The sequence below is a fragment of the Acanthochromis polyacanthus genome, chromosome 17, assembly GCF_021347895.1.
Source record: "Acanthochromis polyacanthus isolate Apoly-LR-REF ecotype Palm Island chromosome 17, KAUST_Apoly_ChrSc, whole genome shotgun sequence".
NCBI lineage: Eukaryota > Metazoa > Chordata > Actinopteri > Pomacentridae > Acanthochromis > Acanthochromis polyacanthus.
The window spans coordinates 5179946-5206479 of NC_067129.1; the positions used below are offsets into that span (position 1 = coordinate 5179946).

Below are 26534 nucleotides of genomic sequence, written 5' to 3' on the forward strand. Positions count from 1 at the left end.
ACACAGCAGCTCTGCCTTTCTCTAAGATCATCCGCATCGATGAAGAACGACAAAACACTTGAGTTAGTGGTGCGTTTTTTCCAAAGCTCTGGGCCCCAGCGGTGGTAAGCTATCCTGCCACAGTGCCGTGGGGAGTTCCTGGCTATCCAGCTGGTTAAATGATGGCAGGCAGGAAATGGAGCATGCCGCTCGAAGAATGAATAAAGAAAGCGAGAGGGAGTTTTGAAAAATCTCAAATGAATTAGCCTGAAAGAATCTGCGAAGAGAAAGATGCAAACAAGCACGAAGGAGAAACTTTAAAGAGTACAAACCAGGAATGGGAATGTTGGGGGTCCACTTCTCTGAATTCCTTGTGAGTGGAATAACATCCAACATATTATCCGCAGTGAGGAGGGGGGAAAGTTCATCATTCAGATAAATCCAGGATTAGATCCAAAAGTGTTTAGTTTTGCACTCCAGAGTGTGAACAAGTGAAAAGTTTCCCCAGAAAGCAGAAGTAGATGACTGTCAGGCTTTTAGTTTGTCTTTAACTGAAGGGAGGAGTGAGTTCTCCCTCTGTTCAGTTCTGTCTGTCTGCTGGCTCCCGCGAGGTGTGTGTTTGTCAGTGTGTGTGTGTGTGTGTGTGTGTGTGTGTGTGTGTGTGTGTGTGTGTGTGTGTGTGTGTGTGTGTGTGTGTGTGTGTGTGTGTGTGTGTGTGTGTGTATAGTCTGCTCATTTCCTGCCTGGATGTGCTTCTGGGCTCCAGGCGGGCAGCCTGCTCAGGAACACATGGCCAGCCACTGCTCTGCCAGGGTTCCGCATTCCTATCACACACACGCACGCACGCACACACACGTGAACACACACACACACACATCTATACACAACTCCCCCTATTAGCTCCCTCTGTGACCCTTTCCAAGCCCCCTGCTGCTACTAGTACTCCAACACACAGCCTCCGGTCCTTTGCAGGGCACCAACCTTCCCCCACAACCACCCTTTGCTCTGTTATCAACTGACCCACACTGGAATGACACACACACACACACACACACACACACACTCCTAGCCGCCCTGAGGTTATTGATACTCGGCCAACTATTCTTTGTGGCTACTGTTGGCCAGTTGGTGCTTTGTGCTACAGTTGTTGTTGATCCTTTCAACATGTGACCAGCCTTCACCACAAGTAACTGCACTAAGTTGCAGTATTATAGCTTTTAAAAACTTCATTTCAGTTCTGCTTCTTGAGCTGAGACTTTAATCAGAAGCATCTAAAAGAGAAAGAGTAGGAAGTGTTCGATCGCTTTGCTCAAAGTGTTGACTGTAGGTAGCACACTTGATCGTTTTTGTGTCCTTTTTTTGTCATGACACCATGGCAGCAGTTAGTCAACAGAAAAATTATCTGCGACTATTTTGATTTTTTTTTTTTTTTTTAGCAAAAAGCCAAATCTCATTGATTTCCAGTTTGTCCAATGAGGATTTAATGATTTTGTTTGTATTTTTGTGGTAGTAAACTTCAATATTCTCTGTTTTTCCCTGTTTTCAATTGTTGGTCAGGCAAAACAAGCTATTTCAAGACTTTCAAACACAGGAGAAACATTTTATAAACTAAACCAGTGATCGATCAATAATGAAAGTAGTGAAAAAGAAAATTAAAATGCCCATGAAAGCATGCTTTAACATTACATTTATCCACTCACACGAATCAACCACATTTGGTCATGTTATATTCACAAAGTGGCTATTACAAGAATTCAATCTGCTATTAGTTCCTGTTTTGTTTTTTTTTGACAAACAAATGTGAGAAATACATGAAAACAAGTCAACATTACTTCCCTGTAAATTTGTCCATACCTTTGAATGAGAAGTTGCTGGACTAAATTTTCCTTTTTAGGTTGCAGCTTTCAAAATGCTGCTTTCTTTGAGAGATATTCCATCACTGGCAGGAATGCTGCTAATATAAAAGCATGTATATGATGGAGTTTAAATGTCACTGGAGATCACACTTCAGTCATCATTCTCAATTTGTTTAGCATTTAGAGCTGTCTGCCTGAAAGTCAATCACTTCTTTCATTTAGATGTTAGTGAACAGAGAGTATCTGTCCTCTCCTTTCAGTTCCTGGCATGTGTTTCTTCAGTTTCATTCCAACTATAACAACAGAGGGAAGGTAAATGTGGGGCTGAGGGCCGACCTCGAGCAATTGCTGTCACAGCTTTCCCCATTACCGTCAATTCCAGTGTTTAAACAGGTGCAGCATGTCCGTTTAAAGGCATTTTAAGTTTCATTTGGCACTCTGACATGTCTGAAGAGGAAGGAGGGCCTCATATTTTCTTATCATATGCGTTTATCAAGTCACAAAATGTTCCTGATTAATCTCCACCCAGATCTCAATGCTAATTCCTCACCATCCAAACAAGACAAAGACTCTTGACTGTCAAGATTAGGCGCAGCTTACAGAGTCTTTCAATCCATGGTATCAGCAAGCATTCCACAATTCTGTTTCTGACACTGAAGTCATACAGCCACCTTTGATAAATTAGAAAGCTTTGTTACCGTTTTACATATTTGTATATATTGGACAAGATACACATTTTTCTGTCATAAAACTCCGTACTTACACCCTCCAAAATGATTACAAAGCTAAAGAACGTTAAGTTTTTACTTTAAAAAAAGCGCTTTCTGTGCATTTGCTGCCCGACAAGGAAGACATTAACCAAGAGCAGTAACTTCCTGGACTCTGGGTGTCAACACAATGTTGGCAGTCAACCAGAGGAAAGTCTATGACATCACTGCACCCAACCACAACAACACAGGCAGCCATAAAATTTTACAGGCTGGTCTGTCTACAGATTAACCAAACAAAAGAAAGCATGTTAACAACAAAACCTTAGATGTGGTGGCCGATGGATTGCTTTCGAGCAGAGCCAGGTAAGCTGTTTCAAGCTTATCTGGTTTCCATGCTAAGCTAAGCTAGGCTAATGGATGCTGGTTGTAGCTTTACACTGAATGCACAGTATGGATGTAGTTTGAGTCTTCTCCTTTGGCACTTCCAAGGCTTTTCCACAATGGGCTGTGCTATACTGTGAAAAACAGATTTACCTGGCACTGATGGGTCAAAACAACACTGAGTGAACTTGTCTGCTAAGGGCTTGAATGTAATGGATGTTTATTATATGTAAAATCCTGCTACTGATATACTGATGTGATCTATGTATGTGATATGATATGATGCATATAACAGGCTTTTAAATTGCATTCTGTGTTGGGTGGCACTGAACTGCATCTTCTGGTATAGATAATAGTAAAATACCAATTTTGTTTAGCATTTGTGTATACGAAAGCTGGTCACTGACCAATTTTCTGAGGAAACTTCCCGTACTCTATGTTTTTGTTTTAAACCACTAAACTGGTGCTCAATGAGAGGTTTACAGTGACGAAGCCAGCTGTGTAGACAGATGAGGCCTTACACAAAAATGTAAGACTTACCAGGTTGAGGTCTAGTACAACATTTGCCTCGATTTGAGTACAAAAAAACTCCTGCTGAAGGATGTGAGACAGACATCTCTTGTTCTGTGTAGCTGAACATGGACATATATCACACCAAAACACTGCCATAAAAGTGTGTGTTTTTGTGTTTGTAGACACACATAAATCCCTGACACGTCAGTAAAACCTGTCTTCCATACCTTCCAGCTCTGTGACATGCCGTCTCTCTTATCACGTTACAGGTGAACACACAAACACACACATAAATACATATCCACGCTCCATCTGCCAACATAGCATAGCTTCAAGTGTAACGTCGACTCGCTCGCACCTCCTCTCACAATAAATGACACCTCCTTGCTTCACCTCATCCTGATGTCATGCTGCTGTTATCGTGTTTTCTGCGTGTGTGTTTGTACATACCAGCACCTCGCCAGGTACATGTGCTCCTTGACAAAGACTGATCCGGAGAGTAGGATGTACCAACAGGTAGCGACGGTGTCGGGGCTGAAACAGACAGAAAGAACGCGTTAACGGTCCATTACTGCAGCTTGTACCTCAAACGCAACTCACCTTCTGATGTGTTCAAAAATGTTATTGTTACTTTTCGTGACTAAAAACGAATCACCTGTACATTTTTACCGCCCGGCAAAACTGCGTTTGCCGGAAGGTATTGTTTTCACCTGCATGGTCTTGCTTGCTTGCGTGTTTGTCTGTAACACTTTGGTTTCCGCGTGATAACTCCATAAAATATTGATGTAGCCTCACCATATTTGGTACACAGGTGTACCACAATAAGACACAGGTCAAGTTCGCATTTGGTGATCGTGACCTCATTTTCAAGGTCACAGGGGTCATCTTTGTCGCCGGGCGGTCCAAGTTTGGTAAAACTTCTAGTCTATGATGTTTTTATGTTTTGAGATGAATTTGGATCATTTTTAATTCAAGTTTTGAATCCAACTCCCCAGCTGCTTTGGGTTTCTCAGTTGCTGTTTTAGGTTTTACCCCTCCAACACACAGTCATGGAAAAATATTACACCATCTTCAATTTCTTGTTCATCATGCCTGGTACAACTAAAGGTACATATGAGTTTAATTTAAGAGCTGATATCTCGCCATTTTCTATGCTTTTTTGATAACAACCAAAACAGTTAAGTTCTTACATCAATAGCTATGACATTGTGCTGCCAAAAACAGCTTTTAGGCATTCCGTGTTTTCTTTTCTGTCTGTTTTAGTTACGTGGTAAATCACAGGAGTATCAAGATGGCTGCCTTTGTGGCTTCACATAATTCTTTTGTTTTAGGCATTATGTGAGAGATGACAACTTCTGCGTTGTGCTGTGGCTTGAATGTCAGCAGGAAACTGCTCTAGAACTTCGCATGTGCAGTGCTGCTTATGACATGAAATGGCCTTTTATATAGCCTGGGAATATAATAAAGTTTAAGTACGTCAAATAGGACATAAAGTGTTGTTGAATCAGCTGCATTTTTTGTTGTGTTCATTGTATTCTTCAGGTAATATACCTTTAGTAACACCAGGCAATAAAATGAACGAGAAATTGAAGAAAACAAGGGTGGACTAATCATTTTTTCCATGACTGTATGTCTTCCATATCAAACAGCTGCTGCTTTTTTAAGAAATAACATGTTCGTTTTTAATTTTTTTAAGCGAAAATATCTTTAATTCAGCACATTTGAGTCTAAAATCACACCTAAAAAACAAATCTGCAGCGGAAACACAATCGGACATAAATAACATGTCATCAGTCAGGTGAGGCGGTGAAGAGCATCCATTTATAATAGCTTCAGCCTTTTCTCAAAAGTTCAGGAGGCTCTCAAAGGTACAGTTTATGTAGTTCTTTTGGAAAACTTTAGCCATATTGCTGTCGTTGCTGCAGCTCCACTGTTATTTTTTGATGGTGCTCTGTTTCTGTTGCATGTTCTGCTCTCTGACATTTGTTTTTTGTGCTTATTTTATGAACCGACTAGCCAAAGACAATTGGTGCACCTAATGCTATTCTATTTATCATGGCAATCTCTACATTTATAGCTTCACTGGCTGGAAAGAATACTTTAATACAAGCCATTATACTTGGTCGACATTTTTTTCCCGAGGCTTTGAAAAATGCAGGAGTCATGACAAGAGAACTGCAGAGCAATATCTCTGAAAGAAAATATAGGGCACACTTGAGCTTTGAATCCCAAGTGCTGCATTTTGCATTAGCATAAATGTATTCTTAGGATGTCAAGCACTATAGAATCATAGCATAATGTGCCATCACTGCAAGGTGGAGAGAATCCATTAAAGAGAGGCAGCAACGCTCAAAAGAAAGTGCTGAAGAAGTCACGTAACCTGGTCTGCCAATTACAACCGCTGCTGACAGGGAATTCTTTAATCTGAATATAAAACATCCAAAACATGAGATATGTGGCCATTTCATGTACACCGTATGTATTTTATCTATTAACCCCATGCATCGGTCTAATTAACTTCATAATAAGCTGGATGCTCGACTCAGCAGCACGAGAAAATGGAATTATACATGAAGAGGTGAGTCAGGGGAGAGAACACAGTATCTGTCTGTAGATATGAATTTGAATACAGAGATTGCAGAGGGGGGGAAAAAACAGAGAAATGAGTGATTGAAGAGTGGATATGAGGAAAAGCACCACAGTGGGAAGAACTGAATCATGCGGAGAACAGAAATCACTTTAATATACCCACAATTTCTAGTCTATGGGCTGATGTTAGTCACAACTACTAAACTAGGATTCTAATTTTCAGGAAATAAATGACTATGCACATCAACACTCAAACCTGATGTGGAATTAGAATCAAATAAATGACTATAATCAGTCTATTCTATACAGAGAAGGAGTGTTCTTCCTATAAAACCTGCTCAACTTTTCAAGCAGAGGCCTATATTTGCATCAAAATTACAGGCAGGCTATTTAAATGATGGATGCAGTGCAAGAAAGCGATCCCATTTCTCTTCCATATTTAAATATATGCTGCCTGGCATACGCAGATGACCAAAGGCTATGGGAAATATACATATTTAAAACATGGCGACACACCGTTCAAACTGATCAAATGCTGCATCTCTACTGCTGGCCGTGTCTCTCTGCCTTATAGACGCCCAGCAGACTCTCATATCTTGGTAAAAAATGAATGTTCTCAGAACTGTAATGATGCATCAGACGTCATCTCAGCATTTGTTTACCTCGTGCTCGGGTGGATTTATCTAAATTACCATGCCACCTGCTATTTTGAAAAATGGAAGTGTACACATTTTCTTTGTCTAATAAAGCAGTAAACTTACAACATCTCAGGTGTAAATGTAAAATTTTCTGACGGCGAGGAATCAAAGCGGCTTCCTGAGATAAACACAGGCTCTTTATTTCCCCTTTATTTGTCCATTCACAGACTATTTCTGAGCAGCTTTTGAAGATCTAATTCCCAACCTTTAATGAGATCAAGCTCACCTGCATCCAGAGGGCCTGAAAATGATCAAAATGCATCTCCGTTTCGGTGAATTCTTTCAGTCTGTCTGCAACACAAGCCTGAATATTTCCTTTACACAGTTTTGAGATCTGACGTGAGAGCTAGGATTTTCGTGTAGCCTTTACTCCAGGTATTCGAGAGAGATTGTATAATAAATATTACATGAAAGTAGTGACTCTAGAAGTGGTGGTGTATCTATTGAGGTTCAAAGCCTTTATATTTGCTGGTTCAAATCACCAATATTGGGAAAGTCCTTCCTGACAAATGCGAGTGCAAACTGTACAAGGTGATAAATGTGATAAATTTTGGATAACTGGAGCTGGTTGGTTTGTGCTCGACTGAAGAATAGGGGTGACTTACAGAAGCTCAGAAATTTCATTTTTCTGTGCATACTGGATAAAAAAGGGCTCTTCAATCAGAGCAGTGCAAAATAAGAGACTATTACAACGATTGCTTGAGCACTGGGATATTGTGAAGGGCATTTTCTGAATCCGTTGATGATGCAATCGTGACAATAACCATTAGCTGCGGCCTTAATCGCATCCGCATTCATGCTATTCCCATTCTTTGAGGTGCTTTTTTCTTTTTTTAAAGCGTTGAATGTGCTTTAGGAGAGCAGAATCCTAACATAATTACGTTAGGATAAAAACTGACACAAACGATTAGTTTCTTTTTGCATTGTTGGGCTTAAGTGAGGCCAACATGATTAACTATCACTGTGGTTTCATTGGAGAGACCTTGATTGCTTTCATCTGCTGCCTGTATAGTGCGATTGTGTGCGAGTCTGTGTGGAAGAGAAGACTAATTGGACATGGCAGCCGCTTTAGTCTGGTTTAAGGTACTTATCACTCGCCTCTGGTAGAGAGGCAGGAGGGTGTATCGGAGAGAGATATTGTGCGTGTGTTTATTTGATGCTAAATTAAACCTCTGAGTGTCTAATGTGATTCTCGTGAGCGTGATAATACATCAACGGCATGCAGAGCGTCTCCCTCACCCTTTCATCTGTCTCTGTCCTCCCTCTATCTCTCACACTTCCTCCACATCTCGGCCGCCCTCATCCCTCTTCCTACCTTCGCTTTCTCATTCCCCCCCTCGGTTCATTTCTCATCTCGCCACCCTCTTGACATTGCCACCCTTTTCCTCGTTCTTTCTCTTTAGCATATTCGCCTCTTGTTGTCTCTCCTCCTCTGAGACTTTTCATTTACTGCCACTTCCTCTCTTTCTGCCCTCATCATCCCTTTTCGGCTTGTTATCAGCTTTCTCCTCCGATTCCTCACCTCCTTCACCAGTCTGTAGTTCATCCCTCATTCCTCTCGTCTCCCTCTACTCCGCCTTCTTCTTGACTGGTTTTCCTCCAAATCAACGATGTATACGATTCTAAAATGACTTATTTTTTACCATCTCCCTCATCCGTCCCAGTATTCATTTATTCACACCCCTAGACAGTAAGTCAGAAATGAAAGCAGGCAGGCTATCAGCGATCAGTGCTTTCATCCAAACAACGGTATCTTAAAACTGAAGTGGAAGAAATACATCAAATGCAGGGGAAAAAAACACCTCCAGCAGAAGACTAGAGGGTTTTAAGAAGCAGAGAAGTTGATTTAACGTCGGCCATATGTCATGTTTAAGTTATAAGCTTTTCTCTTGCTGAATAATAAACTCAAACTGAGATGTTGCTCAGAATGATCATATACTTGCAGAGTATTTGCAAGTTTTACAAAGAAAATGTAACCCATTTCTGGCTATTTTAAGATACACGGTTGGTGACACAGATGCAGATTATTATTGTTACTGTAATTGTCACTAAATCTCATCAAAAGACCAAAATTAACTAAATAAAGGATCCTACTGACAAAAAACTGGATCCACAGCAAGGATACTCTGCAGTCTAAAAACTATTCGAACACATTAATGAGCCACATAAACATGGACAGAAACACACTTTTTGTTCCTTTCCCAGTGACCTCAGGAAAGCCGTTTTTTTCAAGTTGCTAGTTTATATATTTGTGACCCAGTTTTCAAGATTTACATGTTCAGCAGCAGCGTCCTTGGGGCTGACAGCTACAGTCAGTGTAGGGGCGTCAAACAGTATCGAGAGACGTCTAGCTTTTCTTCCTGTCATTCATTTTGGATGTTATCAGCCCATTAAATGATCAATAACGCTGCAGATCATCCCCAGACATGAGAGCCAGTGGGGACCTCCTTCCAGATTCAAGCAGGCTCAATAGGTGTGTTATCATCCCATTTAATGGAGCTCCATTATGGCCGTTTTAACTGCAATGAAGCTGAGATTTAGCACTCATAATGAGCAGATTCTAACCAATGAGAGTTTTGTCTTTGACCATAATTATAATTTTATTATTTCACGGGAGTCTTATTTTGATGTCATTGTTTTTCACTCTGTGTAGCTGCTGTTCAGTCAAATTTAGGCAACAAAACCACTTGGTGAAGGTTGGTCAAGGTTTGGATGATAAATATACCATGCTGTTGCATTTACACCACATTACAAAGTTCCAATTTGTACGTTTACAGGGTGACGAGTTTACCTGCGATGTTACATGCACTTCATCACATGACTGCAAGAGGTTACCTACCAACAAGGTGGAAAAGGTAAATAATTTGCAATGAAAAGGTAATTTAATGGGCTGATGACGTCGGAATCAGGAGTTTGAATGCAACTGTGTTAACGGTATTATTTGCTCTGTGTTAGCTGCTTAATAGATTGTTGTCATACTAAGTCAACGATTTTCAAAAAATGGAACTCAGTGCGTCTGTGGCTACAGGACCACAAAGACGAGAACCAATCTGATATATTCATTATCAGAGATGCAGTCTGAAAAACACCAAGCTAAGAAAATAATTTCACTTTTGATAAAATAAAATAAATTCCTGGAAAGCTTTTTTTAAACTTACTTTGACAATTTGTTTTTATTTTTACTCCGGCAAGGAACGTGGCAGAATTATGCGACGATCAGTGTACGTGAATCAGTCTATTAGCAACATTACTCAAAAACGGACCAACAGATTAAGATGAAATTTCCAGGGAAGGTCAGAAATGACATAAGGACCACCTCATTAGATTTTGGCAGTGATGCAGCTCATAGTCTGATTTTGTTAAGGATTTCCCATTTAGATAGCGGCACGGCGTCACTGTAACCATGGCAAGTGAACGCTACATCAGCGGCCTGCTGACGATCACATGATTGCAATCCTACTACAAGTCCATCACTGCCAGGCATAAACTAACCGTGACGTCACCCGTTGGTTTCAACGCCGAGAAAATGAAGCTCGGATTTTGCTACTTCCTGGTCGCCGTTTTGGATTTTTTGGAGCCAGTGATGTAAAAAGCGTCATCAAACAGGCTGGACCGGAGAGCAACTAGGGGCAGGATTGGCTGAGGACTCTCGTATCCCGCCCACATTTTACCGCAGAGGCTTCTGTTGCTGTCTATCAAGTATAGCCACGCCCCCTGGCTCCACCAACTTTAATGATTTATTTAAAATTCAGTATTGATTTATTTTAAGATCGGCCACCTGATCTCTCATTTTGACCATGAAAACTAACGGGAAAAAAAATCCTGAGCTGTAGAACATCAGTCTATCAAATTGTATTTTTTCCAAAAATGAATTGGGGTCTATGGAGAAAAAGCTTTTTGGAGCCAACCCTAGCGGACAGCGTGATATTGCAAGTTTTTGACACTTCCGGGTTGGCTTCAATTCTGGAGCCAGATGCTACGTCCACTATATATACAGTCTATGATCACTGCCGATTCATCGGAAATGATACAAGGAACAATTAATTAAATTATGGGAGTGTTTCTGAGTCTCATCAATACCCTCTGCTCAATACATATTTAGGTCAAGCGATTCAGTATCCGTCCATAACGTACATGCATAACACACACACCTGTGCTCAGCGCAAGGTCAGGCAGTGAACAGTATTGGTAGAGCACTGTGCTCTCTGAGTGCTTTTCTTGCTATATATTGCCTTGACTGAAGGCATTTGATCTAAATTCAGTCTGATCTAACCTTCACCCTCACCAACCGCACGTGAGCAGTTCGTGTTCCCACACCCAAAAAGGTTGTGAACCCCGGATCTACACTGCTACAATGTGCTCACGTTCAGGATTCTGTGAAGATAAGAGAGTGAAAAAAAGAGAGTAAATGCAGCAGGAGCATTTCCTGCACAGTGTGAGAACTTGTACTTACTAGAACAGGACGTGGTTAGCCTCATGTCTCTCATACCTGGCTGAGGTACACATTGACCTGTGACAGAAAGACGAAGATGTTAACTTTCTCTCTCTAAAAACATCGCTAACACATTTCTGGCTCTTACAACTCATCACACATCCATCTTTATTTTTCTCAGGAGGCACCAAGCTCTCCCATTTTAGGCACCATCATTACTGTCTGTCAGCTGAGAGTGTTAAGGTGACCCGCTACTCAGATTCTGGCTGCAGCCCAGAACACTTCAAACTCGTTTGGTATGAACATATGAATATCTAAAAGGCAGCTCATTCTGAACATCCTATGAATGATAAAGCCAGAACAGGAACGCCAACCTCTTTTTTGAGTATTTTTTGCAAGATAAGATACAGAACACTGACAGGACAAAACGAGGAAAACAAAACAATAAAAACAGTTGAGGATGACAAATACAAGTCTGGCCAGGAAAGAACAAAGCTACATTAGTTGTCTGTTGTTGTGCTGATCTGGAGCGTGTGTGGAAAATAGATGTAGTCTGGTGTTTTGGATGGAAATCATTAAATCTTTTATAGGGATGTAATCTACAAGTAAGTCTTTTTAATGTGTGGTATGCATGGTGTTTCTTAATTTCCAGCTTATGAGGACATTTTTGTTGGTGATAGAACCACAATGTCTAATCTATTCTTTTTCTTGGTCATTGTTGATGTCACTACTGATAATCACAGGAAGGAGAATACTGTGAATGTGCCAGCCCAGGAAGATAGAGGCTGTCTTCCTGGAGTCGTTAAATTGGTGAGTGGCAGTGTGAACATAGCTACTGAGGATATTTTCTGTGGAATATGGACAGTTTCTTGATGTAAATCCCATTTTAAACGTGGTCCGTGAATTCTGTCAGGTAGTGAACACCGTATGAGCTGTAGGTTGGCGCTTTTAAACATAAAATTGACTTTTTGTTCACAAATGTAGCCCCAGAAGTTGGCGTCAAAAGTAATGGATAGGTTTAGCTCCCATTTTACCAGTGATGTGGATAGTGTTTTGTCAGATTGTCATATTTCTCCACATATTTTTAAGACAGTTTCTTGAGAAAGGGACGGTTATAAGCTTTGAAGTTGAAGGAGGAACATTAGTGGTGATTTAGTTCAGATGGATGATTTTAGTTGCAGATATTCCAAAGAAAGTTAACTCCCAGTGGCATACTTCTGGATCAAGCAGGAGAGCGAGACCAGCAAGCGGTTACAAAATGTGTGAATCCTATAGCAAACAATTGAGAACAAAGGGCATTTGCAAAAAGCTTGTAAAATTTGTTTCAGTAGAGTATACTACATATAGTAATGAACGCAGAAATTAGGGCTCTAAATTACTCTAAAGCTGGTTTGGTAAATTGGTACTGTGATGTACAACTCATTTAAGTACAACAAGTCAAATTTTAAAAAAGCCAGAGTTTAAATAACTCACCTTAGCTGATGTTCCCTCAGGTGAGAGAGGACATCCATGTGGTAGAGGTGGCAGTAGATGGTATGCAGGTCCTGGAAGACAAAACAATGAAATCAAGATTAATGAACATGTCACCACGGAAACGGCACATACACTCTGGTGACTTGTAGTGCTGCAAAGTCACTTAAAATCAAAGTTTTGCCGTCTAATCAAGTGATATACAGTACACTATATTATCACAACTGCTAGTATTTAAAGCTTTTAAAAGATTAGCTCATTGTTTAGAGTGAGCGGGACGTCTCGGCACCCCGTAAATCACATCTGGTGCTGTGATTTGACAGAAGCCACTTGGACGATGCCAAACGCTGCCTATCAAATCGACACCCCCGAATCAGACAGACAGGCATGCCACTTACACATACACATGACAGCACTGAGGCACTCATAGATATCTCCACCCACAGCCTTAAAATAGTACTCCATCAGGACCAGCTGTCAAAACATTAAGAGGATGACGGGGTGTGTATGTGAAGGCAACGGCTTCATATAAGCATCTGCAGGATCAAACTAACAGAGCGGCTATTGAGGCCACAAGGCAGCTACTTTTAACAGGTGGTCTGCACGGCTGGCTGCTTAAGTACATACATACATACTCTGATACAGATCCATCCAGCAGGTTGAGGGAAAAGTTTGACATTTGGGGAAATACGCTTATTTGCCTTGACGCCAAAAGTTAGAGGAGAAACTAAAACCCTCCTCGCTTCTGTTCGAGTAAATATACACCACAATCTAACACAAGGAGCTGGCTAAAACAGCTTAGCACAAAGACAGGAAAACAGTGTGAAACGGCTATATTAGCTCGAAACGTTATCCACCTACTAATGCCGCTCAGGCTCACTATTTATCACTTTGTGTTCTGCTACAGCTAATGTAACATATTACCAAGTTCTATGTTTTTCTAACTGCCTGTTTTTGTATTTCACTGAGGGCACTTCAGGAGTGACAGGAAGTTGTCAGTATCAAGAAGTAAGTCAGTATGCAATTGAAAACAACCGTTGTTCAGATGTTTACAATGTATATTTGTACATGTTAAAAGCAAGCATGGTATTTATTACGCCTTTTGTCTGTTTTAGTTCCCCCCTTCTTTCAATGTCAATAAACCTGTGGACAAGGAGTTGAATTTCTTCAGAGTCTTGATGTTTGGAAGGTGTTTATCTGACTGTCAAGTTGTATATTCATTTCAGTACATTTTGTATCTTGCTTATTTAATCCATAGAAAAAACAAAGTTACTTAACAAGAGGTTAAGTTACAAAGGTAATTTCTTGGTTGCGACCAGTAGTTCCTGGGGTTTCCAAAGGCCAGCTGCTCCTTGCTTTGCCGTTTCCTCTCGTTTCCAGTCTGTATGCTGAGCTAAGTTAGCCAATTGATAGCAGTAATTAGCATATAGACATTGCATCAATCATGTCAAAACTCTCAGAAAGAAGGAAAGCAAGTGTATTTCCAAAAATGTCACACTTTTCCTTTAAAGCGCAGTCCATTCTTGTCCCGTGAGCAGCCAATCTGGAGGTCCAACACCTTAGATATTCATGCTAAAATGTCCTGTACGACTGAAATGATCCGCTTACAAGAAGCACTTGAGTATTTTTAAAAAGCATTTGAAGTTGTACCATTCTTTAAAACTTCTGACTTGTGAACTGAGAGAAAAAGCATATTTCCCCGACAATCCTCTCTCCTAAGAGCAAATCCAAAGCACAGCTGCAGTTTAGCAAGAACACACAAAAAAATCGGGCAGCTACAATGCGTTAATCTGAAACTAATAAATCAGAAAGGCCCCAGAGGAAGAAATCCTAATGCAGTGTGTTGCCTTCTCTAAACTGCTGCTTGTGTTTACATACAGTTTAAGCAGATTGAGGATTTGTCTTTCAGTCTTTGTTCAGCGTTTCATACAAATACCGACAGCCAGACAGGACTCTGACGTTCATGTTGTGGGTGTTTATCTTAAAGCAAAGCCCCTAGAAGATACACACAGATATCCCAAAACTACATTAAGTATATGATCGACATATGATCTGATATGGTTTTTTTCTTTTATATGATGCAAACACTGTGAGATATCTTAATGCTATTTCCATACGGTTGCAATCAACAGTAAAGAGATGCAAACTTGTGCCGTGACTCTAAATGCAATTAGGATTGTCTGAGATATTGTAAAAGATATTACAGATTGGTGAAAGAGTACACAAACGAATGCAAAAAAAAGCCCATGAAAAATGGGCCCAATTGCATGGTGTTACAGCAGAGCAGTAGCAGCACAACAGAATCAATAAAGCAGAGAGAGAAACCCAAAGGGAAAGGCGCATAGTTTTGTGAAAGAATACTGTAGCTTCCGGAGTGTGTGTCTACGTGCGTGTTTGAACATGTCATGTGTGTGCTGATAAATTGAGTGAAGCAGTGGGAGCCAGCGGAAGCAGAGATCAGCACTGGGGAATGGGGAGCCTTTAATGCAATAGACCAACTCACCCCTGATGTGTTGTTGGCTCAGTCTGACACAGGAAGGAAGGGTTGGGTGAAAGAGAAAGAGGAGAGGCAAGGTAAAGCAAAGGAAGAGTGGGGGAAGAAAGGAAAGGAGGGAGTGACAGAGAGTAGTCAGACAAAGGAAAATACAGGTGGAGAAAGACAAGAGGGGGAGGGTGACGAGGATAAAACATCAGAGATGAGAGGTAAGTTGGTAGGTATCAGGTAAAAGCCAGACTCATTGGTTTGTTTCATGCACCTTTTATGATATTGTTGTGCTACCTGACCACGACCACATCAACATCCATGAATTATCTATACACCACTTAATCCTCACTAAGGTTGCAGGGGGTGCTGGAGCCTTTCTCAGCTGACTTAGGTGAAGACAGGGACTCTGGACAGGTCGCCAGTCTATCACAGGGCTACACATAAAGACAAACAAGCAAGTCACATTCATACCTACGGACAATTTAGAATCATCAAATAACCTGGGCATGTTCTCTGACCCAGTGGAAACCCACGCTTGCACAGGGAGAACATGCAAACGCCACACAGAAAGATCCCAGGCCTAGGCTGGGACGCAAACCAGGGATCTTCGAGCTGTGAGTCAAAAGTGCAAAGTTCACCATAGCACCAATAATGTCTAAAAGAATTTTAACAGACTCATTTATTGTGTCTGCTTCCTCTGCTGCTTGTTACAGAAATATATTGGCAACGTCCTGGGTTAAAAAGAAAAAAGAAAAAAGCCCAAGTTAAAGTGCAGTTCTGCAAATGGCCACTAGAGGCTGATTTGAAAACCAACTCACAGAGCCTCATGTTGTAATGCTCAACTTTACAGCAGAAATAAACATGTTAACAGTATTGTACATAAAAAGTGTTGGTCTCTAAAGCTTATTTCCTTGTTCATGGAAACTGCAGGGATGGTGAATTTTCACATAACTCACTAATTTTTTTTAATCATACTGAGGCTAAACATTACAAATAATTACCGGCATGGCTGCTTTGAGTGGCAGCTGGGTATCAGCAGCACTCATCTTCCATGTCTTTTCTATTTTGAAAAAAACAGGAGATCTGTAGTACATAATGGTCTGGCTGCACCTCCTTATCATTCTGCTGTAGGGGGGGAATGCTCTGGCCTGCTTGTATTTCTTTAAAGGAGTCTTAGTCGTCTCGGCAGCGCTAAGGAAGGGATGCTACTTTGGTGTTCCCTCAAAATAGTGATGGGTGGACTTGCTTTGGTGGAACATTTGGTAGAAAGCAAGCACTGTCATTAAAATGGATCATCCACCGAAAAAAAGAGCAGGACTGCCTTCCTGTGCGATCCAAATCCTCAGCAAAATTTGAAATTCTCAGTGTGGAAAATTGCTCTCTAAAATTTGCGGTTGTTGTTTCCCATAGTAAAGAGGATTTTGTAAACACAAAGACAGCGAAAGGAAAGGAGAAGTGGCTTAACAAGAGAGGCGAGCAGGTTTATACTGCATCCTACATCGAGTGAGTCAGACTAGATAAGTCAGGTACTGCTACGATGTGATGGCTAGAGCTACAGCAATGAGCTTCAAAACTATTGCTCCTGAATGAAACCTGTGCTACGCCACAAAAGGTTTTTTCATCTTTATGTACAGGCTATGAGATGTGACTGAAAGATTGGACATTTCGAGTTTCTTATGGATATCCTGCCCAACTGGGGGTGTGAAACAGGTTGACTATCTTTCCTAGCTTGGTTCAGGAGGTCATGACGGTATGTGCTACAAGCTTTAAAGTACAACTCTATCACTGGATTTCCTGGCATCACCTGAAGGAAAACCTCCTTAGCTCCATGTATGAGTTAAATTCTTGAGGACAAAGAGTTCGACCTGGCCAGCTGCTTTACAGGGAGAGTCACAACCTCCATTTACCGATCCTGAGGCAGTGAGACGGGGAGCAAGGCATGGAAAAGCCCGATTCACAGCCGTGAGAAAGTAGAACTGTATTGACTTCAAATCACAGTTAACTGGGTTAGTGAACACAACAAACTGCCACAGTAAGCACTCCTGTCGTGCTGCTGAGCGAGCATGTGTGCATGTACAGCAAGTGTGTGTATGTCAAGGCATACAGCCCTGAGGCGCTAGCTAGCATGAGGGGGGCTCAGATTAAACCAGACAGCCCCAGTTAGTGAGTTTGTGGGTTACATTAAATACACTGCATGGTTCATAAAAGGTACAACACAACAAAAAAACATTGCTAAGCAGTGGTTCTCTGTATAATGTGGTACATACATTTATCTTAATTTGGGAACATTTTGGTAAATTTCCAAATTGGACTCGAACCAACCCTAATGATAGAGAAATATCCCGCAGTAGCAGTTAAGAAACAGCAACAACTGAAACTATATTTCTTTGAAGCCCTCCGCCACTAAAAAATGTATTTTGCGAGAGAAGGCTGTTTTCACCCATGAAGAAAAAGGAAAGTTTCTCTGTGCACATTTTAAATGTAAGTGTAAGTCATGGCATGATTTTGTGAGTTTGGAAGCCAGTCATTGTGCAGTGTATCGGACGCTGCAGTTTCCAGTGAAGCAGGAGGTGTGACCAGTCCAAAAAATCTTTGCATATATTTTTCAAAAGCAAGAGGAAAAACAATGTAAAGGATCACCAAACTTTCCTCACAAAAGAAACACTTCATTTTTTGTGAACTAAAAGATGACGCGTATGCCAGGTTAGTGATCTGTGGTAAAGGGATATAGAACAAAAATGGTACCCAAAAGTCTTAAGACAACACAAATAGCTCAACATGAAACCTCATATACACTAACATACAAACATACTGAACCATCTGCTTAAGGTTATGCAGGTACCCCTTGTGCTGTCAAAACAACTATGACACATTGAAGCATAGACCTTCAGAGGTCTTAAGGTGTCTGCTGGTATCAGGCACAACAAAGCAAAGGTCCTGAAAGTCAGACTTGTTTTCCAGCGCATCCCAAAGATGCTCGATCAGATCAGGAATTTTGAAGATCTAAAACCACTCCTGATTTTTTTTTTGCAGTGCACCACGAGGATTTAATTTGCCAATAGAGGCCATGAGGGAATACTGTTGGAATGAGGTGGTGTGTGTCATCTCAAACAATTTACAGTTAGGTGCTACATGTCAAAGTAACATCAACATGAATTCCAGGAGTCAGAATTTTCCAGCAGAACATTGCCAAGAGCAATCAACCATTTCTTCTCCAGGCAAACGACGCACACAAACCCAACCATACACATGATGTAACAGAAAATGATTCATCAGACCAGGTCACCTTCTTCCACTGGTCCCTGGACCAGTTCTGACACTCCCATGGCCATTATAGGCACTTCTGGCAGATGACATAGGTCAGCATATACATTCTGACCTTTCTGCAGCTACGACGTCCCATATGCCGAAAGCTACGATGTACTGAATGTTCAGTGACCTTTCTGTCATTCTCCACATTTAGAGTTTTCAAATATTTGTGCTAAAGTGTACAGACCAGCTTTTACTCCCTACGCACATCAGTGAAGCTTCTATGCCCATGACCTTGTTGCTGGTTCACTGGTTCTTCTTCCAAGGACTATTTTTCGTAGGTACTAACCACTGCACACAGTGAACACAAGACTTGCCATTTCATTGTTAGTATCAAAGTCACTCAGATCCACATGCTCGCCCATTTATCCTATGTCCAAGACATCAACCTGTAAGAACTGGCTGATCAGTTGCTGCATACATTCCACCTTCTGATAGGTGCCACTGCAATGAGATAAATCATTGTTATTCACTTCACCTGTCAGTGGTTTTAATGCTATGACTCATCAGTGTATGTGAGTTTACAGCTGCACCACTTTACTAGTCATGACCCCAGAACACTGGACAGATGATTCCACTACTACAACTACTACTACTACAAATGCACATGCCCCTGACACCAACTGTCCCTATTTCACGTATTGATTTGCGTAAAGCAGGTCATCAATGGGCACAGACAGACAGAAAGCAGGATGTCCGAGGATTGGATCTCTGCTTTGTTGCTCTGTATTCTCCTAGAGAGAGGATGGTAACGTGATCACTGCCATTCTCCCTCTGTGCCCTCAATATAGTCCATAGGCTGGTTGGATTTGAACTTAGGGTGTGGTGGCTGTGGTCAGGTTTTTGATTGCCTACACAAGGGAAGCAATTGCTATATTTTTCATGAAATGGTGCCAAAACCCTGAACCTACAAGGAAAACCCTATGCAATAAAATTTGACCAAAACACAGTTTCGTTTTGGTTGTTAAACATCCACAGGATTCAAGTTCAGAATTTGTTCTTCACAGACAGTAATTCCTCTTTTCTCGTCATGTAGCAGTGATCGGTCCAGTTTCTAACAAGATTTGCTTTGCCTTAACGTATGAACACGTGTCAAAATTACATTTGACATAGCACCAAGTCATTGATTATCTTTCGGTTTTCATGTGCAACTACCAAAGCCATGTCCTTCATGTCATTAGTTCTAAACCATGTGTCATTTAATGCTGCTGCCCTGTCCTTTCCTCCCTAAGGACAGAAAGGCAACCCTCTTCAGTGACTTCCGACCTCTGGCCTGTCCTCTGAGAGGCTCATGTGGTGACCTAATGACCCCATCTGTGATTAGGACATCGCAGTCTCAGGAGAAACATCCATTAACTCATCACCAGCTGAGGCTGTAGCATTTCATTTGAACCCGTCTGATATCGACAGAATCAAACAATAAAAACACTGAAATGATTCCAGTTTTTAGGGATGAAAGGCAGTTAGATTATGTCAGAGTTGCATTAGTGTATATTGTTAAACTGGACTTTGCTTTTTGGTAGAAGTTTCAGTCCCAATTGTAGTTTAGGGTATATTCAAGAAGATCGTTATTCCAATAAGGCAGGTGAGAACTGAACAATAAACCATCTCTAAACCATAGACTGCAGGGTCGTTCATTTTGGCTTTACAGTTGTAGAGTTGTTACTGATTGCATGCATGTGTTTTCAGGTGGAAATTTCAGAAAGTAGCCTGGGGATTAAAGGGGTTATTGTGCAATTGTTACTGGAGTCCCTGGGTTGCCATGTTTTATGGCACACTGCAGCAAAGCACTTAATCAAAAACTGGATGTCAGTCAAGAGAAAAAAAAAAGCTGTTTCTCAGAGTTACTAAAAATACTGACTCTTTGAGGATGCAAAGTTTTCAACAAACTGCAAAAATATCCAAAAAAAATCTAATTCCCTGAAGTGTTTCTTTCAAGCTAATAATAAGACAAATGGAGCCGATGCTCAAAGCTGATCGGTGATGCACTGAGCTTGTGCTGGTGTGTGTAGAAGCACAGATACTGTGTGTGTGACTCAGGTAGCTACGATGCTGCTGCCATCTCCTGGCAGAAACATCACTTTAGTACCTAATAGACTGTGTCCGTACTAACACATTTAACTTGTCTCACAAGGGTTTGTTACATTTACCATTTGGGTTACAGGAATCCAGACAGCAAGAGGATGATGAAAGAAAACAGAGAGCAACAAAACACTTTTTTTTCTTTTTCTCGCTACTTCTTATTGTTTTTCTTACTATTTTGCTTTGAATCTAACTATCTTAAATTGGCAAAGCGATTTGCATGTTTGTTTCCAGCTGCCCTAACCCTGACATGATACTGTTGTTTTGACATGTGGCTGAGTGAAGTATGTCTGTTGCTCATTCATAAACAAGCTGCGGCAGCACAAAACGTGGCCCAGTCATACAAAAGCAAGTTGTTACAGTACTGTACAGAGGTTGTTGTCCCACCCACTGCATTTCTCCCATTCCCATCAAGAAGCAGCCTAATAACACAGAATTTATGATAGGTGGGGGCACTCCTACATGAGAAAGAAGACACAAAGAGGAAGAAAAAAGCTACTGTTGTGCAAAAACCCTCCAACTGTGGATGCTGTAGTTGTTAATTTCAGTCTTTGGGTTATACTTTGAGTTGTTCTCCGTGAACCAGATGTTTTCACGACCCTCAGGTCAGTAACATTCAGTCGTGACTCTGTACAGGCAAGAAAAACGTTCAAAACTTTCATCATTCTCTCATTAAATCTTTGCAAAAACCTGACTTTTCAGGAGGGACCGGGTCTTGTTTCCAGCTGAGCCTGCCTTTGTAGAGTGCTCAATCAACCCTCAGCCAACGCCCGCCTCCGCCAGAATGTACAGTATGCCGGTCAGGGCTTTCACTAACAGAGAGGATATTGTAGACAGATGACACAACGCGTCCATTCAAGCTGGATGAACAAACAGCTTGGCTAACATCCTGCCTTCATTAACAGACATGAACACTTAGAATACATAGGCTACTATTTCCTCTGCACTATGTGTCAACATTGTACTGGGATATTGCATAGCAGGGCTTAAGCTAGGGACAAAGATGCTTCAGTGTGGTGTCAAATTCATCAGTAAATATTTTAAACCTTAAACGGGTGATCATATCTTCAAAATATAGGTTTTCTAAGCAAGTTTTCGTAACACGGCGCACACATCTCTAGTTCAGATGAGGAGGCAGCTTTTGGAGTTAGAATGCAGGCTTTTTTTCTGTCTTTTTTGATGATTATGTAATACTTTTATAGCAATATACCAAAATAACACAGCCCTGCATGTTTGAAACAGAAAATATGACACCAAGTGACTCCCTGGAACACCAGTGACATTACAGCATCCCACCAAACTTGCCAATACTCTCAACACTTGGTGTGTCTTGAAACGGGTCAGCTGTACTCTATAAATGGAAACGCTCCATTTCACTTTCTGCAATGCACAGAACGATGGCAAATAGGCCTCAACAGTAGTGTCAGACTGTCAGAAGTTGCATGCGAGGGGGATTCAGTCAGTGTGAGCACTCTCTAATGTACCATAAACCTAAAGAGTGCTGGTGGGTAGAGGGAATTACCTCTTAAAGAAAAGTCGTGACAAGCAATTGAAAGGCCTTCACTGCACGGTTCCATTTCAGAAAACCAACAATACTCCATGTTTGACATGCCATCCGGTTAAAGGAACGACATTTTGATATTTTTGGCTCTGCATGGTGAAAATTAATAAAATCAATCATCATATCAGTTACAATTGAATGCCTGTGCGCTTTATGTGCTTTATTTGTTATTTTATCGGTTAGTCCACATCTTTGGTTGGTCTGTGGTACAATATGTTGACTTACTGAAACCTTAGTGTGTGGAGGCACATTTTATGAAATTTCCTTCAGGTTTAGATGATCTGATTTACCTTGCTTTTGCTGCAATCCCTTGTTTTGACACACAGATTTTAGATTAGCAAAATAAAATCTTAAACAAACCTGTAATACAACACATTTATGCTACACAAAGCAGGGAAAAATATACTGTAAGTCATTGTTTAATGTATACATGGCTGCACAATCTTCTTACCAGACATTTAAAGGCTCAAATGAAAGCTTAACATCAAGCATGATACAGCGTTAATATTCCTAAACCCCTAATGGTTTCAACCTGAGTGCCTACAAGGTCAGCTATTATCTCCTGCTATCATAACTCCAGATGGGATCATTATCCATACAACACAGGAGCTCGCTGACAATCCTCCGCCCCACTGAACAGTAAAGCCTTATCACTGTCAGCATCAGTGTGAGGTTTCAAGTACACTTGCAGCAATTAAATCGAAAAATCCCCTCTTTTTGCTCACTGCTCAGCCCCTTTTCTACTTGACAAAGAAACCACTTTCAGGAACAAAGCCAGGTCAGAGAGAAGGGCTACAAAACTGCTCGCACAAAGAGCTTCAAAGGCCCATTGCAAGCTTCCATCACAACGTGAATCTGCAGAATGAAGCGCACGTGAATCTGCAGGGCAAATCATTTCAAGCACGGACTGACAGTAAACGATGTCTGCTAAGCAAAAACGCTGAAAACAAATACAGTGAAAGGCCTGGAGAGTTTCCTCCACTATGAAAACTGAGGAGTTTGGTTCATAAAAAGCCCAGTGACGACAGTCGCGGTGGTGGTGGTGGTGGAGCGGGTTATGGAAACAGCGGGAGGGACGGAAGGTGGGAGGGACGGAGAGGACGGAGAGGCGTCAGTAATGACCAGAAAAGAGAAAGTTGTGCTTGAGTCAGCCTTGGATATGAGCTGGACAACTACAGTTACAGTACATGTTTGTCAAATCACCAGAAAAATTTGTGGAGCTCAAGAAAATGACAGCCCTGAACATACCTACCAGGAGATTAAGAGCCCAAAATAGACGTGAACACAAGCACTTCCTCTTTAGAAGGCACTTACTTAGAAGCAAGCAGAAATAGGCTTTTCAAAATGAATCACCGTTTCCCTCTTGGGAGGGATGCCAACTGAGCAGCGATTCTTTATGCGAAAAAGTCCAAATTGTCACTTTGCGAGCACTGTACCATAATTTCTGACTTTGTATTGGGAGAGTCTGCTCCGTCTTTACTCCTGCTAAAAGAGGCTGAAGAGTGAGTCTGGCTCAGAGAGCACCACACCAGCTGCCATCTCTTCGCCAGCCAAACCAAACAGCCACACACATACGCACAAAAACACTGCCACACACAGAAATGGAAAATCTGACCCTTTATGTAATCTTAGCTGCAGTGTTATTTTTTTCCTGAAATGAATGAAGCAGTCATGGAAGTTTCTTTTATGTCTGCAGTGAACAGTGAGAGGAGGAGTGCGTTCCACATGTTGAGTTTTCTTCGTTGTTTTTGCATTGTATGCCATTTCACAGGTGGCCAAGTTGTTTCAAGTACAGCGTTTGTACCTTTGCACTGTACAGTCAACTGTATTTACAGGGTAAAGTCAATAGGCAGGAAGGAGTTATTACTTTCTGTACTGTTTATTCAATGATTTTTTTTTTGTCTGCTGAAGGCATCATTGTAGGAAAACACAATTTAAAAGATGTTTTATTGATGAAAACGATCTCCCTACATAAAGTTGCTGTAGTGATGCAACCCATCGTCAATATCAGCCTCACTTTTAGACTTTGGCACACGGGAAAATAATATTTTGTTGTTTTTAATGACTGCCTAAGAGTTTCCATGCTTACAGAAAGATGCTACAACTCATGCTTTGAAGTTGTACTACTTTCTTCTATGCTAATTACAATATCCCTCATGTCCAAACTAGCTGTTGGGTTTCAAGACATCTTAAACGCTCTTTTCAAACTGTGCTTTCCACTCCCTCCTGCTCCCTCTCATTAACAACTCGTTTCGCATTCATCTATCATTTCCCTGGGTTGACAAGAGTCTGCACCTTTATTGCACATTACTCGGCTGTTGACATTATTCCATAGTTAATCTTGATTATTCCAGCTATAAGTTTTGAGAGTTTAACACTTACAGCTTTTCATCACCTGCGGTTTTAAGCTCATTTGTCAGCTCCTCTCAGTCTCTGCTGGCCTCAGCGATAGACCACATAGCAGTCGGAGAGGTTTATGCCAGATGTATAAGACTGAACAGCACCGCGCTGAACTCAGATACTGCAGGCGCCTGCCAGGCAGAGCTCAGCTGGCAAAGGTTGAGGGTGGGTTGCTAAGTTTAGGCAGGCACACAATCAGAAACGTGCATACATGAACATGGAGAAGCGTGTAAAAGAATACTGCGGCTCTGGTTTTCTACACTAGTCAGTTTAAACTAGGTGAAGCAGACATCCAACTTGGGCTACACATAGCTGTTATCTCCATGACCTTACAGCTACAGGCGGGCTGGCAGATAGCCAAGATATGGAACAGATAGCTGATCTCTTTCACCAATCTGTTCAGACAAGCAGCTCTGTTTCTCACACTCTCACTGCAGCACTATAAATCAAAACAGAACCAAGCAGCCCAGCTCTGTGCTTTCCCCGCTATTTCGGCCCGCAAAGACATATAGCGCCAAGTGTCTCACAGCTGGGCTCACTGGCTTTAGCTGGCCTTTGGGACTTGAGGAAATAATTCCAGTTTCGTCTGGTTTTTCGTTTCATATGATCTTTCTGAAGCCCCTGGGGTCATGTACAAGCCAGGTGAATGTGGAATGCTTGGTTTTTCTGGAGAGAGCAGGACAAACATCAGCACAATTTAACCACAACTAACAAAAAAAAAGGCTTGTGAGTATGTTTTATTATTCTTGGTTAGATGAAAAAAAAACAGCAATCATCCTTTAAAGGTTTCCTATAAATGGAGAGTTAAAAGCTGGCATTTATGTTGTTGGGGCTGATGAGGGATTTAGTGCAGATTGTAAGTGGTTAGGTTGTAGACTAGTCGAGAAACTGGATACTCAGTTCAAACACTAAACTAAAACATGCAACTCTCTGCAGGATGATAATAAAATAACCCTGTGCATGAACATGTGGGCAGAGCAACATTCACATAAAGTTTGAATAGATTTGCATGGAAAATAGCACATTGTGTCACCCTCAAACACAACATCAGAAGACGAAACACTGCTTAAGTTACACCAGACGTGTACACAAATCCCACCCAGTGCACGGCGTCTTATCTGTGCATGCACAACCCCAAGCAATTTGCAGTGAACAGCGGACGGAGTAGACGGAACTCTATTTCAGTGAGCTCACCCACCACAGATTCAGCCGCAGAGGTTGGAGGGAAAAAACTTTCTCTCACTTACTCAACTCTAAGCACGTGAAACTTTCTCAGCCGTTGGACACATATATTTTCTGCCTTAAAAAGCAGGAAAATGAAAAAGGCTAATGCAGTCCAGACTGCCAGAGACAGAGAAATCCCACCATGGTGCATCTAGCCTTTACATCAAGGCAGCAGGGAAAAATAATATATCTAGAAGTATTTGAAGCAAAACTAGGCGCAAGTATATCAAACACATAGCCTGTGATTCTCTGGCTTTTCTGCGTGCTTCAAAAAGTGCAGAATGACAGGAGAATAGTTCTAATTATAGAGCAAAAACCCTAAATCAAAGCACCGAGCGAAGTAGAGATCAGGTAGGGGAAGAGAGCACATTATTAACCTTGTCATCATGCTTCATCTTCCGTCAACAAATGTTCATAGTCGATTTAAAAATAGCTACAATAACAACAGGAACTGATATTTTAAAAGGCAGCTGTCATTTTCAAAGCCTATTTTTAGGTTTTGTGTCAAACGTCAGCGGAAATAAACATTTCATCTGTGAAGCAAATGTTCTTTTGCTTTTTTTAAATCAGCCTGGTTTGATTAGTGGTCTGTATTAGCACGCTGATCTGACAAAGCAGACATAAGACAACGGTATGAGAATAAATCTCTGAATGCAACTAAAAGCAACTGAAACAGGAAATAAACATTTCAAAGAACATCATCTCAGATGCCACCATGCACGGTCATCACATTTTTTTGGTTGTTGTTGTTAATGCACGTACTGTAAGTGATCACTGACATCCCTGAAGCCGAACCTCACTTCAACAGTCTCAGTGGATGTGTGTGTGGAAGTTGTTTCCATATG

General features: G+C 41.2%; 1 protein-coding gene across 2 annotated transcripts in view; it reads right to left on the reverse strand.

The window, feature by feature from the left end:
- Window positions 1–26534, reverse strand: part of rapgef6 (Rap guanine nucleotide exchange factor (GEF) 6) — a 166884-nt gene that overhangs the window by 115909 nt on the left and 24441 nt on the right. Inside the window, exons 2-4 of one of the 2 annotated variants that reach the window (XM_051937182.1) lie at window positions 12632–12702; window positions 11180–11236; window positions 3890–3973 (exon numbers count right to left, since the gene is read on the reverse strand). Coding sequence is in view for 1 of the 2 variants with exons in the window: in XM_051937181.1 (XP_051793141.1) it covers window positions 312–410 (99 nt within the window). In the remaining variant the exon portion in view is untranslated. Of the gene's footprint in view, window positions 1–311; window positions 446–3889; window positions 3974–11179; window positions 11237–12631; window positions 12703–26534 lie in introns of those variants that run through there. The other variant, XM_051937181.1, reaches the window with a different exon arrangement.